Raw genomic sequence first — 18,498 nt, forward strand, 5'->3', positions numbered from 1 at the left:
TGAAACCTCAAACTGCTTCACAATTCCATTGTGCCTAGTCAGCACATAATCTATTTCATTTTTAAACAATTGATTTGGTGAAATCCAAGTCCACTTCTTACCAGCTCGTTTCTTGAAGAATGTATTAACTATTCTTAATCCTTGCTCTTGACAGAAATCCACCAGTCTTTGTCCAGCTTCGTTCCTTGTCCCATAGCCATATTTCCCTACTGTAAGCCTCTCACCCTCTTTCTGCTTTCCCACCTGACTGTTGAAGTCACCAATAATCAAAGTTATATGTTTCCAATTGTTTCTTTCCCTGCTTAGAGCTGCGGTGAGTGAATTGTAAAATGATTCGTGCTCAGCTTCCTCAGCCATTGAAGTAGGAGCATAAACTTGGTAAATATGTAACAGTTTTCCCTGAGTTTTCAACTTCAGCAATGCTATTCTTTCGGATATACCTTTGAACTCTACGATTTTCGTCTTCAACTCCTTTCTAACAAGGAATCAAACACCTTTATGACCTGGTGTTTCACCAAAATGGTAGAAAATGAATCCACTGCTCCTTTCAATTATTTTTTCGGAGTGTCTCCTTACTTCTGCTATACTAAGGATATCAATGCTAGATTCCTTCAATGCTTCCTCTAGTTCGTTGAGTCGATCTTCTGTCTTGAGTGTTCTTACATTGAGTGTGCCTATAATTAAACCTGGGAGGTTTTGGTCTTGATTCCCCTTGATGACAAGTCGTTCTGGGGAATAACTATTTCCTGAATTCCTTACTTTAGATATTGTCCTCTTGTTTTTGTTGGTTGGTAGCCTGGTTTCCACATTTTCCTATTCATCCTGTTTTTTTTTTTGTTTCTTCTGATCTTGAATCCTCCTTGCGTTTTGCTTCCGATTGCTCGTTTTGACGGTCTTCTTCTTTAGTTTTATCAGTATTTTTTGTTAGGAATCTTTCAAGGCTGTTTTCATTGGACTTTTTCCCCTTCTTCTTTGCCTGACGATCACGGGATTCCATGCATTCTCCTTGTTTTGGACTCGGTGATGCCTCTTCACTTCTCACTCGCTTAGAGGAGTTTGACTCTTGCTTTTGCAATTCCTCCAGGGAAAGAAGGGTACCATCAACCTTCAACTTATCTCCAATCATGAAAACTTTCCTTCCTTCTTTTTTTAAACTCAAAAGGTGTGGGAATAATTCCTTCCTGATAGCCCTTGTCTCAACTGAAAAGTCCTCCTTGATTTGAATATTTTTGAATTCTTGTTTTTCTTGAAGCTTTCTTTTTCCTCTCAATATCGTGTTCTTCGTTATGAGTGAATTGAATTTCACAATAATAGGTGAGTTCTCCTTATTCCTGTTTGTTTTCCACAATTCTCTGATGAAATTCCCGTTGAAATCAGGAACCAGAAACCGCAAAATGTTTATTACTTCTTGATTCATAGTGAAAGCATAGTGAAAGGAGGGTTGGTAGCACTGCGCTACACGGTTAGTTGAGTGAATGGATTGCTCCGTAAGTTTTTGACAAATTAAGTATGTTAAGTTGAAAAACGAATTTATAAAGTGTGTTATCGTAGTTCAAGTATAAATTGTGATACCATTCCTGAACATCCAAGTTTCAAAAATCGTAAGTAGTTACCGTAGTCTTGTTGAAAGCATAAACATTCTCCACAGAGACGCCATTTTCTCGACGCCGGCATTCTATTACATTTCTACGACAGCAGCTATTTTTAGCGTAGTCAGAGATAAGGAGTCGAGTGCAGGCGACCTTGACAGAGAACTAGGCAGTGACAGCGAGTCGATTTCGCCGGCTAGTATCGAAGTGTCATGCAGTGGATCGATTGTTGACATCGGAATCGATCTCTACTCAAGTATCGCTTCATCTTCATCCAAGTCTGGGTTGTAACGGCTCGACCCTCAGGAGAGGGCGGCGTAATTGAGTGTTGTGCATCTTTAGTCCAACAACTCCGTTGGATCGGCAGCTCATCCCCAGATAGGACTGAAGTGTAGTCGGTAATTAGCGTAAATTTCGTCGATGGAGTTTTCATAAGTCAAGTAGAGTAAGTTATTACCGTAACTAACAAACCGCTGTACGCAATGACTCAGATTGAGGATAAATTAGATCAAATTCTAGGAAAACTACAGAAGCTAGATGATTTGGATGAGAAGGTCGACAAATTGAATAGTTCTCTTCGAAAAGAAATAGATGAGATTAAAGTTGAAATCTCCCGCCTAAAGCAAGAAAGTTCGAATAAGGACAGACGAAATGAAGAAAGAGATAGGAAGTTTAACTTGTTGCTTTTCGGTGTTGGAAGTAAATAACAATAATTAACAAGAAACAATGTAGTTGACCGAACGTAGTGAGGTCTATGATTCAACTCGATTTGCTTTTGTCTGTCTGTATGTAACGCGATTACGGCCAAACGCGTTGATAGAATTCTATGTGATTTGGCAGGAATATTTATTTTTCAACTGCGCGTCGATGTATACACAAGGTTTTTTGAAATTCTGCATTTTAAGGATAATATGAAAAGAAAAGGAATTCCTTTATACTCTGATATCACTATAAATTATATATCATCTACTTTGAAGATAGGATCAATCAGACTATAGAATTATTCATAATCAATCAGCTGACAAATGGATTATTCATTGCATGCATTACACAGATGTCTGGCCGTGTCTATTTCTATAAGGTAGGGTTTCAATATTTTTTATGATGCATGCCCATCAGTATCAATATTCTCACATTTGAAAAACAAATGTAATATGTGATTGAAAATAGAATAAAAAAATTATTAAATGAACTGAATAATGTCGAAGAAATTATAATATTCTTGATTGAAAAAAAATAATGTTAAAATAGTTGAGAAATATTCTTATCAGATGGAAAGATTATCATGAAACTGGATAAATCATCATATGGGATACAAATTCAAAAGTGAACTGAGTTTATTAACATAAGTGAGTTTTTGATCTTGGAGAAAACAAATAACATTTTTAAGAGGAAATTATTATTCAATTGTGAATTGTGATTTAACTAGAACAGGTGACATCAGATACTTGTGGATGAGAAAACTGCATAGGGCCACTGTTCACAGAACTACTAGTAAATAATTAATCAGAAAACCAGCAAGGAATGACTAGCAAAATTCAACTTTAGCTAATGATGATTTTTATTCTGATCAGCAATCAAACCTTACAACGAACACGTTCTTCAAAATATAGTAATTTATATAAAATATAGTGGCAGAGAACTCATTCAGACAAAACATAACAATTTCAGTAGAAAGTAGTATAACCACTTATGCTGATGACACAGTTTTCATGTTGTTAATTATTGTTGATCAGTTGGTTATTTTCGTATTCTACAAGCATTTCTAATATCAGTGAATGAGAGAGGTTACCCTTGTTTTGGACTTGATCCGCATGACAACACAGTCGATGATTCGTTGGTCCTCGTAGGTATCTTTCAACAGAAATTTGATGAATGAGTTCAAAAGACCCGGCTCTGATAGACTACGCAGAAACAAATCGAAATAAGCGGTAGCAGTAGCTAATTCTTCCTCAGTACTCTGTAAAAAAACAAATAAATTTAAATTAATCTATTGAATAAAAACAAATAAAACGATTTAATCAACAAATATTCAAGAAACAGTAAAATCACTTCGCTTATATGGGGTACTTGATTCAAATAAAAACTTTAAGTACCCCTTTATTAAAAACTATAAAATATTTTAACGATTAGTTGTTTCGACCATGTTCTTATATTGTTTTAATTTCAAGAAACTGTTTCTGAACCATAAGTAGAAAACAATGGATTCAGTGGACAATTTGATTGCTGCATGACTGTATCGTTTCACATTGATCTATTTTATTTGTATGCTAATTTTCACATTTTATTCCAATTGAAGTATGTTTTGCTTTATGAAGGCAATAATGGGTTTACGCTGGTGCCCAATTTTGAAACATTAATATATCAATCAGTGACTCGATAAATGATTCCTAAATACATTTGCTAAAATATGCTACTGTAATGTTTCATTTATCTTGAATTTTCAATTTTACTTAGTAGTTTTGATCTATTTTCTGAAATGTTTCAAATCAAATCAAAGTTTATTCATCAAAACAATTACAATACAGATTTGGAAACTAATACTATAACATTTAATACAAATAAAACAAAGAAGTTTTATGCATTGAATAATTTCTTGATAGGCATAGATAATTAAATGAATAAATATACACCCCACTAGAAAATTCAATTTTTAATTGACAGTTTCATCCTTAGTAATGGGGTTTCCTAGTGAACATCACCTACATATTGTACTGTTTCAATAACTTTAGTCTAATCACATTTGCTAACAATAAGCTACTTTGAATTGAAACTAAAATATTCTTTATTCGGCGGAGTTTATTCTCCTACCACTCAACCTAAACTTGGAAGTTTTACTTGTATTGATTTTTCACTCAACTTTCTAGTTTTGCTTTTCTTTAATAATTACTGTGATGTTTTTATTGACAGTGACTTTCTAAATCAAAAATACTCTAAAGTGATCAATTATCTGAATCCCCATTTCCAATGGGGCCGACGGCATTTTTCAACATTACCAATACACAAAAATTTGTATTGAATGTAGTTTTCAAAGAATTAACACATGCAATCAAATGCAAACAAGCACAACATATAACGGTTACTTGTCAAGCTAAATTGTTGAAATGCCGCATCTTACATGATATAGAACGACGAAAAATTCAGAGACAAACCATCAAATTCATCTAAAATATAACCTGACTGAAATTAGCCACACACTTGAAAAGATAAAATTTACACATTGATATAAATCTACTATTTGGATGTTTGGTTAAACGGATATCTTGCTAATACTGAATAATCGTACATTATAAAAGTGTTAGAATACATACATTAGAAAACAAGTTTTCAACGTCATCATATCATTGCAGGTAATGCTTCAAAGATAAAACACATTAGGACAATTTAATATTGACATGCCAGAAGTATCATGCTTTTTAGACCGAAAAATATACAAAATACATATTCGGGTACAACTTTTGATGATGATTGAGGATTTGTTTTTAAAAAATATTATATATTTTCCGAGTTGTCGAAAATGATTTACAGCAATGGACGATTTCAGTGTTATGCTGGGCTGACATTTTTCTATTATAAATTGTAGAAAAACGATTAGTTAAATCACTCTAACGTCAGAAAAGACCAAACTTCAAATGCTTGATAAACACCAACAAACAAACTATAATAGGCACATAAATTACCTCTTCATTTCCAACCAATGAATTATAAAAAGACTTCAACTGTAAAAAATCAACGTTTTTCAAAATCAATTCTTGATTACTACCAAGGTAAACAGGAGTAGATTTCAACAATATTTTAATAAAAAGCTACATTATATTAAAGTTTTCGAAGTAGACAGTAGAGCATTTATTTATCATGTCTGATAAAATACTTGGATTGCAATGGGAATACAAAAACATTTTCAAGACTATATTTTTAGCCTCTATTGACTTTATTTAATTTAGTTGAGTCACAATAGTTTCTATGAAATGTTTCAATTATTTACTATAATATTATAATAATTTATAACTCAATCCAATTATTGTAAATGAATTTTTAAAAATATTGTAATCACACTAAAAGTTCATTTGGAACTAGCTTCCAAGTCCACCATAGAATTTCAACAACTATCATTAAAACCAAACCATCCTAAACTACCATCAACTTGAAATAAACTAAACTGAAACAAATCAACTCAGTTCTCAATATGGCCGTTACTTGACAAGAACTCCAACACAGAAAAACATTCTATTCTACTCTTTGATAATTGTAATTCTACCACTCAAAAAACATTCATTTGTAATATTAAAATCATATTGATTTATTCAAAATTACTAGTTTGCTATAATGAATTTGATTCAAGATAAGAATATTTTTTCAATTTTTACAGGACATCACATTTCTAGTTTAATATAGATTCAAGGATATCGAACACACAACTAAGACGATTAATAGCAACATCTATTTACAGGATACAATAATTAGTACAATGAACATGCAATAAACCATGGACAATCCAATAATACATTTCTTAACGACATAACAAGGAGAATGTACTATCAACATAAACAAACAAAATAATAGAATTTATTCTATTACTTCAGTACTGTTAGCTAGCAGTACATTAATCTATCATTTAATCAATATTATTGTTGCGATCCACAACGAATCTGATAAATACAAACACATGGGATATTCACTCGATTAGGATTCTGAACTGGATTAAAAATATTAGAACAGTTATTAATAGATCAAAGGATAATCATACAGGAACAAGGGGGTTACAAGATACAAAAGACAGTGGTTATAAGGATATACGCACACGTTATCAAGATACTCATCAAGGAACAATCATCAATATTTTTAATGACAATGCATACTATTCCCAAGTGTACAATTCGAGCTAAATCAACAAATATCCCGACATTATTATAAAGAGGTTCATTATACTTTCATTTATTGAATATCCTATTATATTAAGCGAGCAATTTCTGTATATATTTTTGTATTTATCTGGTAATTTTTATAACTGGTTATATGGTTATTTATGTCCAACGGATCTTGAAAAAGGCTCTAACGATTTTCACGAAATTTAGAACACAGTAGGTTTATGATATAAAAATTCGATTGCACTAGGTCTCATCCCTGGGAAAACTAGCTCAAGGACATTAAAAGGATAATTCATCCTTGGAAAAACAGCTGAGACTTTCGTCGTCTGTGGATAATAAAAGTGAGTGAACGCTTGCGTCTGTGGAAAATCAAAATATCTTATCCCCGAAATTCATAAACTGACGTATAGCCAGCTGTAAAATATGAACACGACCTACAAGATAAAGAAACCTTAAGGGTTTGAAAGGTAAAATTAACCATAATTGATCAAAAATTATAATTATATTTAAAATAAAAACATATTTTTGCGATGTTTCCAAATTATTCATTAAAATTCGGGGGAGAAACAGTTTTGGGCTGTGCATATTAGTCCTTCCCCAATCATTTTAAAAATTGTGTTTTGTTTATCAATAAGTAAATAACGAGCGAAGCTCGGTGCCCCGATATTACAATATAATTTTTAACTATTGTTTCAAGCTGTGAATGGAGGTGTTCAGTAAATAATAATTTTTCATAAATAACATTTGAGGTGTCAAATCATAAAAAAATGTAAAATGAATATTTGAAATATCAACTCCCAGTTTCACATACACCTTTTAAATGACGTAATATAACGGGACCGATGCTAAACGAACCAACGAACCTGACAAATGTGATAACGCCAGGTTAAATTTACTAGACTTATGTGTAACCAGGCCCACATGTTTCTAAATAATGAAGGTGTTAGATAAACTACTATTAATAAAGGATAAAACCTGAGGAGTCACAAATGATTTCAAATACTCGAATCGTACACTGTGAATATTATAGAACAAATATGCTAATTATATGCTACATGCATAGTCATCGAGAGATTAATTAGCGGTTACACTCATAGCAAGTGTACTAACCAATTGTAGTGGTGCAGAATAACCATAACCTTGTAAAGAAACCCCCTCATTTTCCTAAGAACAACAAGCCACATTTCAAAAATAACACAAGTCAATCACACTGAAAAAGATTCATTTTAATAGCTAAATAGTAGTTATTTGAAACAGAGATTGGGATACAATAAGTGCAACAATAAAGCAATCTTCAAATAGGTCGATTAAAATGAACAGCAGTAAAATGTTGTGAATCATTTGAACAAAATTGGACTAGAACAAAAAAAAATTATTAAATAAGAACTTAAACTAAATGAAAGACTCAAGCTTACGATCTCTCACATATTAATTTTTCAATTCTTCTGAGTTACATAGAGCATTTTCAATAAATAAACCAATAGATAGTTTTAGGTCAACCAATTAAACCCTTAGCTTATTAATAATAAATAATAATAATACTGAGGGTGATGCCCACATAAGCTCTTAGGTTTGTGCGTGGGTAATGAGTGAGAGGGATGATGATGAGAGATGACGACTACTTTTTAGGTAATCGGGACCGATGGCTTATCGTCTCCTCCGAAAGACTGAGACTTATTAGAATAAGTTGAGCTGTTATTAGTAGAGAGGCTTTCAAGCACCGTTCCGACAGCAATAAAATCACCAGAAAACTTATATAAAGTTTTCAAGATTGTTTTTCAGCACTAGATTTAATGAATGTTATACCTTAGAATGAATAGCCTTTCCTTATTTTTGGATGTTTATCAGAATATGCAGAGTTGCCCAAAAGTCACTAGCCATGGATGAGAACGATGATGGGTTGACTTTTGGGCCATCCAGTATACTAGGATGGACTATTGGACTATTAAATCAAATATCTATAGCCTGAAGTAATAGTGAATAAAATAGTTCTTCTCCCAAAAACATTGTACAGTCAGCTTCACATAACAGTTGAGGCCAACCCAGCAATAGGCTGTAATACCGGATTTTGCATGTTCTGCCATGATGCCAAATATCGCCTTGAAACGGACGTCTCAAATGTGAAGTCGCCTCAAAAATTGACAATAAGGGCTCAAAGATTTCCTTCAAAAATTAGCAATAGGGGCTCAAAGATTTCCTTCAAAAATTGGCAATAAGGGTTCAAAGAATTCCTTCGAAAATTTGCAATAGGGGCTGAAAGATTTCCTTCAAAAATTGGCAATATTTTTCTTTTTTTGAAAAACAACTGAAAATTACAATTACAATATTCAATTCACAATTAAAATGTCTTGATATAATCAATTTCACGACGAGAATGCTCACCTGCAACAAAGCGGGACCCATGACTCGACAGAGAAACGCTCCATGCAACAGATGAATGAGTTTCTCGCAGACGATGGGATGAGCCACTTGGACGACGGCGTTGCAGAATTCGAGCACATTGAGGAAGTGTTCGAGCTCTGGCATTTCGGTGATGTCATCAGGCGTGAAGCGATGCCAGTCTGCCACCTCGATATCGTTCAGCTTCCGCGGCAGGCCCGAGTACAGGCAACATAGCACGGCTGCCAGGTCCTATCCCAACATAATAATATTGTAATATCAACACTTCGCATCATACTTGGAGCTGATAAATGGAACTTGGGTATTGGGTTTGTACATATAGATAGATAAGATTTGAGAAAAAAAATGTTCATTTCATTGAGGAGTTCTATTTGTGTGATTAATTTTCCCCAAGATTGCACGGTAGCAAAGGTGATCTTGAATTGTAATGCAGTCTTATTGAATTGATGTCCCATTAGACCAATGTAAAAACAGTCAAATCATGCATTGCTTTTGGAACATACACGTCTACAGTTTACATAGGATCTTCTTGAAAAAACCTTATTGAACAAAGTATTTAATTTAGCAAGGCATGAGCTTTTTAAATTTTCAAATATTCCTTTCAAAAACGCCGACCAGTCGTTTTACTCCCGGTCCAACATTGATAGACAAGAAATTGGATAGCTAATGACCCGCTTCAACTTGCCTTGGGATGCACACATTGATTATTATTTGTCAGGTAGGATGGCGAAAGGATTGTATATGTTACGGAGACTTTGTGTAACTGTGGATGTGACTGTACTGGTTAATATTTATTATGCACACATCCAGAGTCTTCTTTCTTATGGAATAATGCTTTGGGCAAGCATTGTGAACGCTATAGTTATTTGTATATCTAGAGTGAAAAGTTCTGGTTTTTCTCCCTGAGGGAAAAGTTTGAAGCCCGAGGCGAAGCCGAGTGCAACAATTTTGGAGAAAAAACATTTTTCACTCGTGATGTACACAACATTTTTCCTCCGCCTACATTTTTATAAAAACTACAAATAAAATAGTTTTTAAAAACTTACGTGACCAGTAAAATTTATTACAACATAACTTAAAAATTAAACAGCTGTCTTGTAATCACACAGTTCAAGGTCTATAAAATACAGGTCATGACACTATTGTTGTGAGCAGCCATTTTATGGAGTCTTTATGGGGTACATTTGAAAATCCAATCCAATTCAATTTGATCGTAACAAAATTATGCATTTTAAAAACAATATTCTAGTTCAGATAATATGTGGATTCAGGTTTTCAATTTTTTTAATTATGAAATTTTAATAATAAATGCTTTAATTATTCATTTATTTATTATTAAAAACTGTTCTTATTCTTGTAAATCAAGAATTATTATTCAAAAGGCATTGGGACAAGACAGAAATATGCGAGGCCAATTTCAAAAAGAGTTTTAAGTTCCCGATCAATTGAATCTAAAAATCAACAATTCAGTTCCTAGTTGGAATCTAATTTATTATTATTCTGCCGGAACAATTTATTTTACAATATTCAAAGCCAAGCAATATCCCTTGAACAATATTACAAAATAACACATCATGTTGTTCAATCCATAATGATAACAGCTGATAAATTTGAAAATTGGTGAACTAGGACCCCATAAAATGGCAATTTTGCAATGCATCACGGGATTGTGTCATGACCTGTATTTTTATAGACCTTGCTTCAGCCCAAGGTTTCAGGGAGTAAAGTAGGCTCTTTAGACAGTAGGTGGAGGAAAAATCAATTTTTGTCCTTCAAAAGCAGGCAATAAGAATAATATGCAAGCTACCATATAATATAGTGAGGTCCACGTTATAATGGCAGTGGATAAAAGATGGGAGAATAGCGATGCCGATTCTCTGTATCAATTAATTATATTTCTACACTGTCAAAAACATAATTGGCATCGTTGTGGACCTAGAAGAGGATAGTACCACCGGCTTTGTCGAATGATAGACAAGGATAGCAAAACCAAATCAAAGTTGATCAAATACTGTCATTATAACGTGGACCTCACTATAGACATTGTAGGCCTTATTTTATTCACCTAGGTATCTTGACGTTACCATTGTTAAGGTGCGTACAGATATACGCGCCGCGAACATGAGCAATTCACTTTTAATCAGCTGACTATATCTGTATTTTTACAGAAACGGTAAGATACAGATATAAAAAGCTTGGCATCAGCTGATTAAAAGTGAATTGCTCATGTTCGCGGCGCGTATTCAGTACGCACCTTTAGATATCTTGAAAATATTATGTTATATACTAGGCAATTTGAATAAGAATGATTCTAATAGCTTCCATAGCTTGAATACAAGAAGTAGACACAAACTTAGAATTCTGTTGTACAGTCATACTAAATCACAAAGAAACTGGCACTTCACGTCTATCAAATTATATAACTCCAGACCTGACCACTTGAAAGTGGTCACTCACATGAACACAATAACATTGAAAGCAGTGTTATTGATGAATGTTTGTAAACCGTACATTACTATTTTAGAATAGATTGGAATCGGTTTATGTGCTTCACATTTTATTGTATTGTACTGATACTGATCTTAGTGTTTTTGTAATTGTTTGACTTACTTTAGTGTTAAAAAATTGACGTAGTCCGTGTATTCATGTGAATATTTTATGACCAATAAAATTCTATTTTATTCTTAAAAATGGAATAATAAAACATATTATACAATTGAAAATATATTGAATTAACTGAGAAATTTTTACCGTAGAAACAAACGTACTCGAATTGAATTTTGTGATAATAATGATTCTTACTTTATAAATTGAGGCAATCGTTAGAGAATAGTGCTCTTACTGATTCGTCGGTAATCAAAAGAAATCGGCACTAACCTGACAGAAATTCGAATCACGACAGATGAATTCGGCAACATCGTTGTTCCTACTGGAGAGGCCGACACACAGCAGCAGAGCGTCTCTGGCCTGCTGACCAATGGCACCTTCCCTATGCACGAACGGCAGTAGCAGCGAGAATATTATAAATCTGCAATAGAAATATGAAATAACTAAATGAAGTTGTTGAAAGGAGACACTAGATGATAATATTGAACAAAGTAATCAAACAAAATTTGAAGAATGGGTTTACCCACCCCTACACTCAGACGAAAAACATGCTCTGTATTACAATGTAATCTGTATTTTGTATGGAATAGAGAATATATTTGAATTTGCTTAACAATAAAATCTGCCCAAGTGGATAAAGAATACCATTGGTCTTCAAAGATAGTTCATACATTAAAATCATGTTCAACAGTCGAAACGAACCATTCAAACAGATTAACTAATTGTTTCCGTTTCAAGAACTATCAAGACATGCAATTTTTCCCTTCCACTTACAGTATTGATACAACCGGCTGGATTCATATCTCACAAAGGATAAAAATTCCTGAGAAGACTTTTTCATTTTGATAGCTTGATAGTAGGCCTATACAAATCGAAAAAACCTTCGAAAATATTACTGGTAAATAGTTATTTGTGCAACTAGAGCGCAAAGTGACAGTTTGCTGCACCGAAAGAAACGTTTACGCCCGAGCCGTAGGCGAGGGCGGAATGGTTTCTTGAGTGCAGCAGAGGAACTTTGCGCACGTATTTCACATTAAGTTTTTCCTACAGTTACCATTGAATATGATAAGTGGGTAATTATGGGTAAAATTGCCTGAAATGCATCAAATGTTTTTCTGTGTAATTTTATTATTGATAAAAACCTTAATCCTAAAATCCTAAAGTCCTCGTTGTCCTTGGTTATAATATATAATGAATAATAATTAGCGCGTTGTGCTTCGTTGCACGTCTGCTCACTATAGCAGCCACAGCAGTCACTGTTACCAACTTCATTTTGATTTTGCTGCACTGTTGCTCCATATAACCTACTAAGTATTTTGCGTTGCCATGTTGCAAATCTGGAGTGCAGAAAAATTTTTCCCGCACTAGAGCGGAAAAGTGATTCTTTGCGTTCTGTAATCAGTGCAGCAATGGCCACTTTTCAACGTAACTGTAGGAAAAAGTTTTTTTAGCATGTTTCACAGCCTTAACAGTGAAATTTGGAAAGAGATTATAAGTTGGCTGGAAAATCAACTTACGCGATCTGTGGTAAAAGTTTTCTATGGAAATTTCAGATTTTTCCGATGGAAGCACTAGTGTTCGAGCTCATGTCAAATAATGTTCAATAGATATCAACTCAAATAAAGATTTTTTGTACATTTGACTGTAGGCGCTCAGCCTCTGTCATCTGATCTTCACAGCACATCTTCTAACACGGAAGCGCTAGCGTTCGAACTTCTGGTCCACTTTATCTTCCGGAATTTCTATCTAACTTCTATGATATAATATAATGTGTTGAATATATTGATATCTTTTCTTATCTTAAGCTATCTTTTCTCTATGCCACTGGTTGGTGAGCCAACTGACCGACTGGGATCGCCGACAAAGAAGAACAGATCGAGCAGCTCGTTGTGGCAGTAGATGGAGACGCACAGCTGATTGAGCAGGACGACCAGACACTTCTGGACTTCGACAGTGAACAGCTGGCAGCTGGCACAGGTAGTGAGCAGCTTGAGCAGTGGCCGATGGAAGGGCTCGTGGATCAGCAGCTGGGCGCCCGAGTGCTCAACCAGGCCCTCGTACAGCTGCATCTGCTGCATCTTCAGTGTGTCGCCGTACCTGCAATCAACCACATCACAATCTATTAAAACTTGTATCTACTGAGTCATGTCATCAGATTTAGTCAAAACTTTTTGATGGGAGGGTCTCAGTTCGTCAAGATCTCAGTTAATCAAGTGCCTGGAGACACATAAAATGTTTGAGTATTCCTTGAGATACTGAGACAAGAGGGAAGTTGAGCCGTTTACACTGATGGCAAGGTCTCACCTAGCTTGATATATTTTAGCCTTTAGTTATAGAAAAAAGTTTACTTAACTGGTCCCAAATAGCTTCAAAACATAGTTTAGCGGCGAAGGTAGAGTGGATCAGAGAAGATAGCTACGAGTGTTTATAGAATGGATGCATCTAAAGTCTCCACTTCCTTCTAACTTCTATCCTACATTCGCCGCTCCGGTGTGATAACACATTTGAATACATGCATTATTTTCAACGAGCTCTGGTACCGTAACTAATATACTCTACCTTCGCCGCTTCAAAATGTTTTGATCCTTAACCGTAGCCTGATATATCTAAGTCGTCGATTGGCCTCACCAATGTTCTATCACAGCCTAATCCACCAGTTTATCCTGTCCATACAATCTGCATGCGTAGAAGGTGCGTGTAATGCGTAGGTATATTACCTTGCAATGCCAAGAGGTTTTATACAAAGATTAATACACGAAATAATTATGAAATGACCCGTGAAGCAATAGTAGAGTGAATTTGCGATACTCCAGCCTACTAGGCTAAGCCAATTTGCTATTAGAAGTTTATGGGGAATTTTGGAACATTTATTTATTTATAAGGTTAGCAAAAACAATACATCGATCGGAAAAGAAAAAACAGGCTATTGCCCAAAACTTCTTCAATTTCCTAATTTAGTTTCAAATTGTCCAAATATTATACATGGGTTAGCCTATTAATGATTAATTTTAATTATTATGATTACAATGATTCATTATATACCGGTAATGATTAATTTTAATTTTAATGCTAGAATTTTGCTTATTTTTGAAAGTTTTGTTGAATTATTGTAATATAGTCAACAAACGTGATTTTTTGTGATTTACTGTTTATAGATACTTCTAACACAGTTTTGTCATAATAAAGATATTTTAATTATTGTATGGTACTTTCTATTGTCATTCAATTGATGAAAAGTGTATTTAATGTATTTTGAAATTGTTTTGATGAAGTAAATATCTATTCTATTCTATTCAAATGCTCAAAATACGGCATTTTGAAAGTTTTAAATTATAAAAAGTATCCTGAATTATTATCACTAGCACTGGCTTTGAATTGATACCAATATTCCTAGTGCTTGGTATAGAGTGCTGCGAGTCAAGTGAGTAATGTATGGTAGGCCTATTTATAATCTAATTTATTTATCTTCCTACTTAGGATACATTATATTTCTTACTTTATACCTGTAGACCAAGATGGAAGTAGTTGGGAGTTACATGAAATAGAGTATAATTGGAAAATTGAAAAAATACCTAATAAGTCACTTTTTAAATTTACAAGAGTGGACTGTTTACGACAGTCAAAACATCATGGAGCGGCAAATGTAGAATAATGTATTAGAGAAAGTAGAGAGGAGTTATCTGCGAGAGTAGAAAATTATGTATGAATTCAGATGTGTCAGAACATAGTGGAGCGGCAGAGGTTGAGTAGAAGGTAGAAGGAAGCAGTCATTTAGAATAGAACACATGCATAATTTTCACCACTCTCACTCTGCTAAAGTCTACCTTCGCCGCTCCAGAATGTTTTTGTCCTTTCAAAGATCTTCAGGTGATGTTAAACCACATCCATCACATACTATCATAACCTTTGGATATTATCGCAAAAATAAACCACCAGATCATTGTATAGTTGCTAAATCTTGAAACACATAACTTTCAGTATAAAAATCCTTTGAAATTGTGCCAAATATAAGTAATGATTTACTGTATACATATGCAGCATCAAACGTAAACGTTTTTTGACAGTAAACCTTTAATGCAACCATAAAACACAATTAAAGCACTGAAAAGGTACCTATGTGAAAAGTCATAAATTCTATTAATGAGCAATAATTTACCTTCCAGTACTTTCACTCCATGTGTACAACTGATCGAGCAAATTCTGACTGAGCAAATAATCGAGACATGGCTTGTTCACGTGACTAGACCGCAATTCCATCGACAGAAAGGTTACGAGCTTCTTCAAATTGTTGACAACGCTCAGAAAATCATCGTCAGTCTTCAAAATGTTTCCAACCGCCTGCAAAAAGTGACAAACATTGAGATAAAACATGAGGATGACAACTAAACATAGAAATTGAATGAAATGTTGCAACCCCTTTATTCATTGAAATAAAACATGATAGTGACAACTAAACATAGAAAATGAATAAATTGTTGCAACCCATTTATTGCAAAGAATATTGGAATACAATTCAATTTAATTCCATCAATCATTGACCAACTTCACATGGAGTAGATTTCGTCAATCATAAAAGTAAAGCCTGGTCCACACGCAACGATATGATCACAGCAATCTGATTGCACCAATGATCGTTGCAATGAATTGGACATTGACGTTTCATCCACATGCAACGATTTTTTGCCCAAACTTCCTTCGCAATTTGATGGTCTTTCCTTTTTCCTTTCTTTCAGTTGTGATCAACATGGAAGAGATAGGAATACCCTGCAATTATTGTAACAATATGGTCGTTACCGATCAGATTGGTGCAATATATCGTTGTGTGTGGACCAGGCTTAACTTAATACATTTATAATATATTTAAAACAAAAAGTTCATCAATATGGCACTTGATGTAGGATCAAAATAACTCAAAGAAACTGGCCATCTCGCCTTCACCAATACCATACAATGGCACACAAGTTTCTCACGTAAAAATTTCCTGACATCACTCAACTGGAGGTTGAGGACGTTCTGTGGCAGTTTATTAAAACTGTTTAGGGTATGAAAGGGGTAGCTGCTATGTGAACGCGACAGTCTGGAGTATGGCTGGTTGATATCAGTGCGCCTCCTGGTTTTGTGCTCATGCAATTGACCTCTCTCCTGGATCCTGTGGAGCTCCCCTCTCTGCTGCAGCAATGAGCTGTAGATGTATTGGCTGAAGATAGTCAGCACTTGCAGTCTTCTAAAGATTGGCCTACAGGGTTCAAGGCGAGGAGCACCACTGAAAATGTAAATCCTTTCGCATGTTCTTACATTATCCCAGATTACAATACCATTGTTGATGTGACTAAGGAAGAAGCCATGGAAGGCTATTAGTAGGTGGATACGAGCCTGTTTAGCTTCCTCATCAGATACGTCACCTTTGACAACCGACTGCAAACCATGCTTAAATCCTGCTGCCATGACAAATAAGACTCCAACACAAATCCAAGGAGCTTGACCTCTTGCCCGCCAAAATAAGGTGGATTACGCCTTCAGTGTGCACAGGAGATTCTGAGTCTTTCCCTCATTCATTCACAACTTGTTTGATGGAAACCACACTCCAGCCTCCTCAAGCGATTGGGTTGCCCTGTGGATAGTCGTCTGGGGAGCCTCATCCTGTGCAATTAAGGTGGTGTCATCCAAAAATAAGAGAGCCTTCCCATTAATTTGAAGGTTGTAGATAAACATGAGGAAAGGAGTGGACCCAAGTTGGAACCCTGTGGCACATCATACATAACATCCTGCTCCCTGAACCGTGACTATCAATTGTCTTTTGGTAAGATAATCCCTCAACATCGTGAGAGCTACTACAGATATGCCATATCTTTTCAGTTTTCACAGCAGTATGCCAATGATGTGATTTCACATCTTGTGAGAAGACAAAATCAAACACATACCGTATATAAATCATAAATGTATGATATATGTCCAATTCTTAAGAATTCTAGGTGATCTAGATATATGTTCCTAGCATTAAGATGATTGAACTAGCCCTCTTTACATCAACTAAGTGGATGATAGAAAAAGTAAAGCTTAGTAAATAAGTATGCTTACTTATCAAAGTTATCAATAAAAACAAACTTAATCAACTACTAGTTAATTATTTTAAATGAAATTGAAATTAGTAACCCGAATGGAAATAAAAATCTTTAAGAATAATATAACTGTAAGTAAGAGAACATGTTTTCATAGTCCTCAGACAATTGGGTGAAGGTCAGAATTAATAACACTCTAAAAATTATAAACAAAATAAAATGTAAACAGAGAACACATTGAATAGATTAATAATAATTACTCACTTTTGTTTTTTCAATAATTTCATGAATTTGTTGCCAATGTTTTTTGAAACTGTTGTAACAAGCTGAAGGATCACACTCGTTGGTTGGCAGATTCGATGATCTCAATTTTCCTAGACTTGCTCCGATACTGCTATTTTTCAACCAACTCATTTTGATACATGAATTAAATTAGCTTTAAATTATTATTTCAATCATTTATTTATTTTTTACCTGAACCCCACAAAAACAAAGTCGTGTGCCTAACCTAAATAAAGCCTTCCACCACACGATAGAACTTCAAGAAACATCTGAACGCTAAAAATTTATACATGATACACAGCTTTTAGATAACTATACAAAACATAATTATTACGATTGATTTAAAAAAGAAATAAGATTAAAAAATTAATTATGCGCGATAAAAATACTTGCGAGGTGGACATTTGATGACATTGTGATCATATGATTTGTCAAGTCCACCTACGCACTCACACTCCCAACACCTACGAGAAAATTTTATATCAACACACAAGAGTCTGGTAATTTTCTCATAAATATCAAAATTCATCTTGAAAAATATGCAAATTATAATTATTCCTTTTCAGGTAGCATCTGCTGTTGCTTTATATTGCATTTACGTATACATTTTTACAACTTTCTTTGACTTCCATGGTTGGTAGCATTTTGATTTCGGGCGCCAAAATATTTGAATTCTATTGCTTTGAAAGGTGA

General features: G+C 34.4%; 1 protein-coding gene across 3 annotated transcripts in view; it reads right to left on the minus strand.

Annotated features, from left to right (window-relative positions):
* Positions 1 to 18,243, minus strand: part of LOC111050650 (UPF0518 protein GI14169) — a 35,030-nt gene extending 16,787 nt beyond the window's left edge. Inside the window, exons 1-8 of one of the 3 annotated variants that reach the window (XM_039439198.1) lie at positions 17,788 to 18,243; positions 15,621 to 15,802; positions 13,310 to 13,561; positions 11,735 to 11,885; positions 8,840 to 9,088; positions 7,568 to 7,621; positions 5,270 to 5,308; positions 3,382 to 3,549 (exon numbers count right to left, since the gene is read on the minus strand). In XM_039439198.1, the coding sequence (XP_039295132.1) occupies positions 3,382 to 3,549; positions 5,270 to 5,308; positions 7,568 to 7,621; positions 8,840 to 9,088; positions 11,735 to 11,885; positions 13,310 to 13,561; positions 15,621 to 15,802; positions 17,788 to 17,937 (1,245 nt within the window). In that variant the 5' untranslated portion in view covers positions 17,938 to 18,243. The remainder of the gene's footprint in view (positions 1 to 3,381; positions 3,550 to 5,269; positions 5,309 to 7,567; positions 7,622 to 8,839; positions 9,089 to 11,734; positions 11,886 to 13,309; positions 13,562 to 15,620; positions 15,803 to 17,787) is intronic. The other 2 variants (XM_039439199.1, XM_039439200.1) reach the window with 2 other exon arrangements.
* Positions 18,244 to 18,498: the final 255 nt, after the last annotated feature.

Source organism: Nilaparvata lugens, chromosome 12 (assembly GCF_014356525.2).
Source record: "Nilaparvata lugens isolate BPH chromosome 12, ASM1435652v1, whole genome shotgun sequence".
In the NCBI taxonomy this organism is placed as follows: Eukaryota; Metazoa; Arthropoda; class Insecta; order Hemiptera; family Delphacidae; genus Nilaparvata; species Nilaparvata lugens.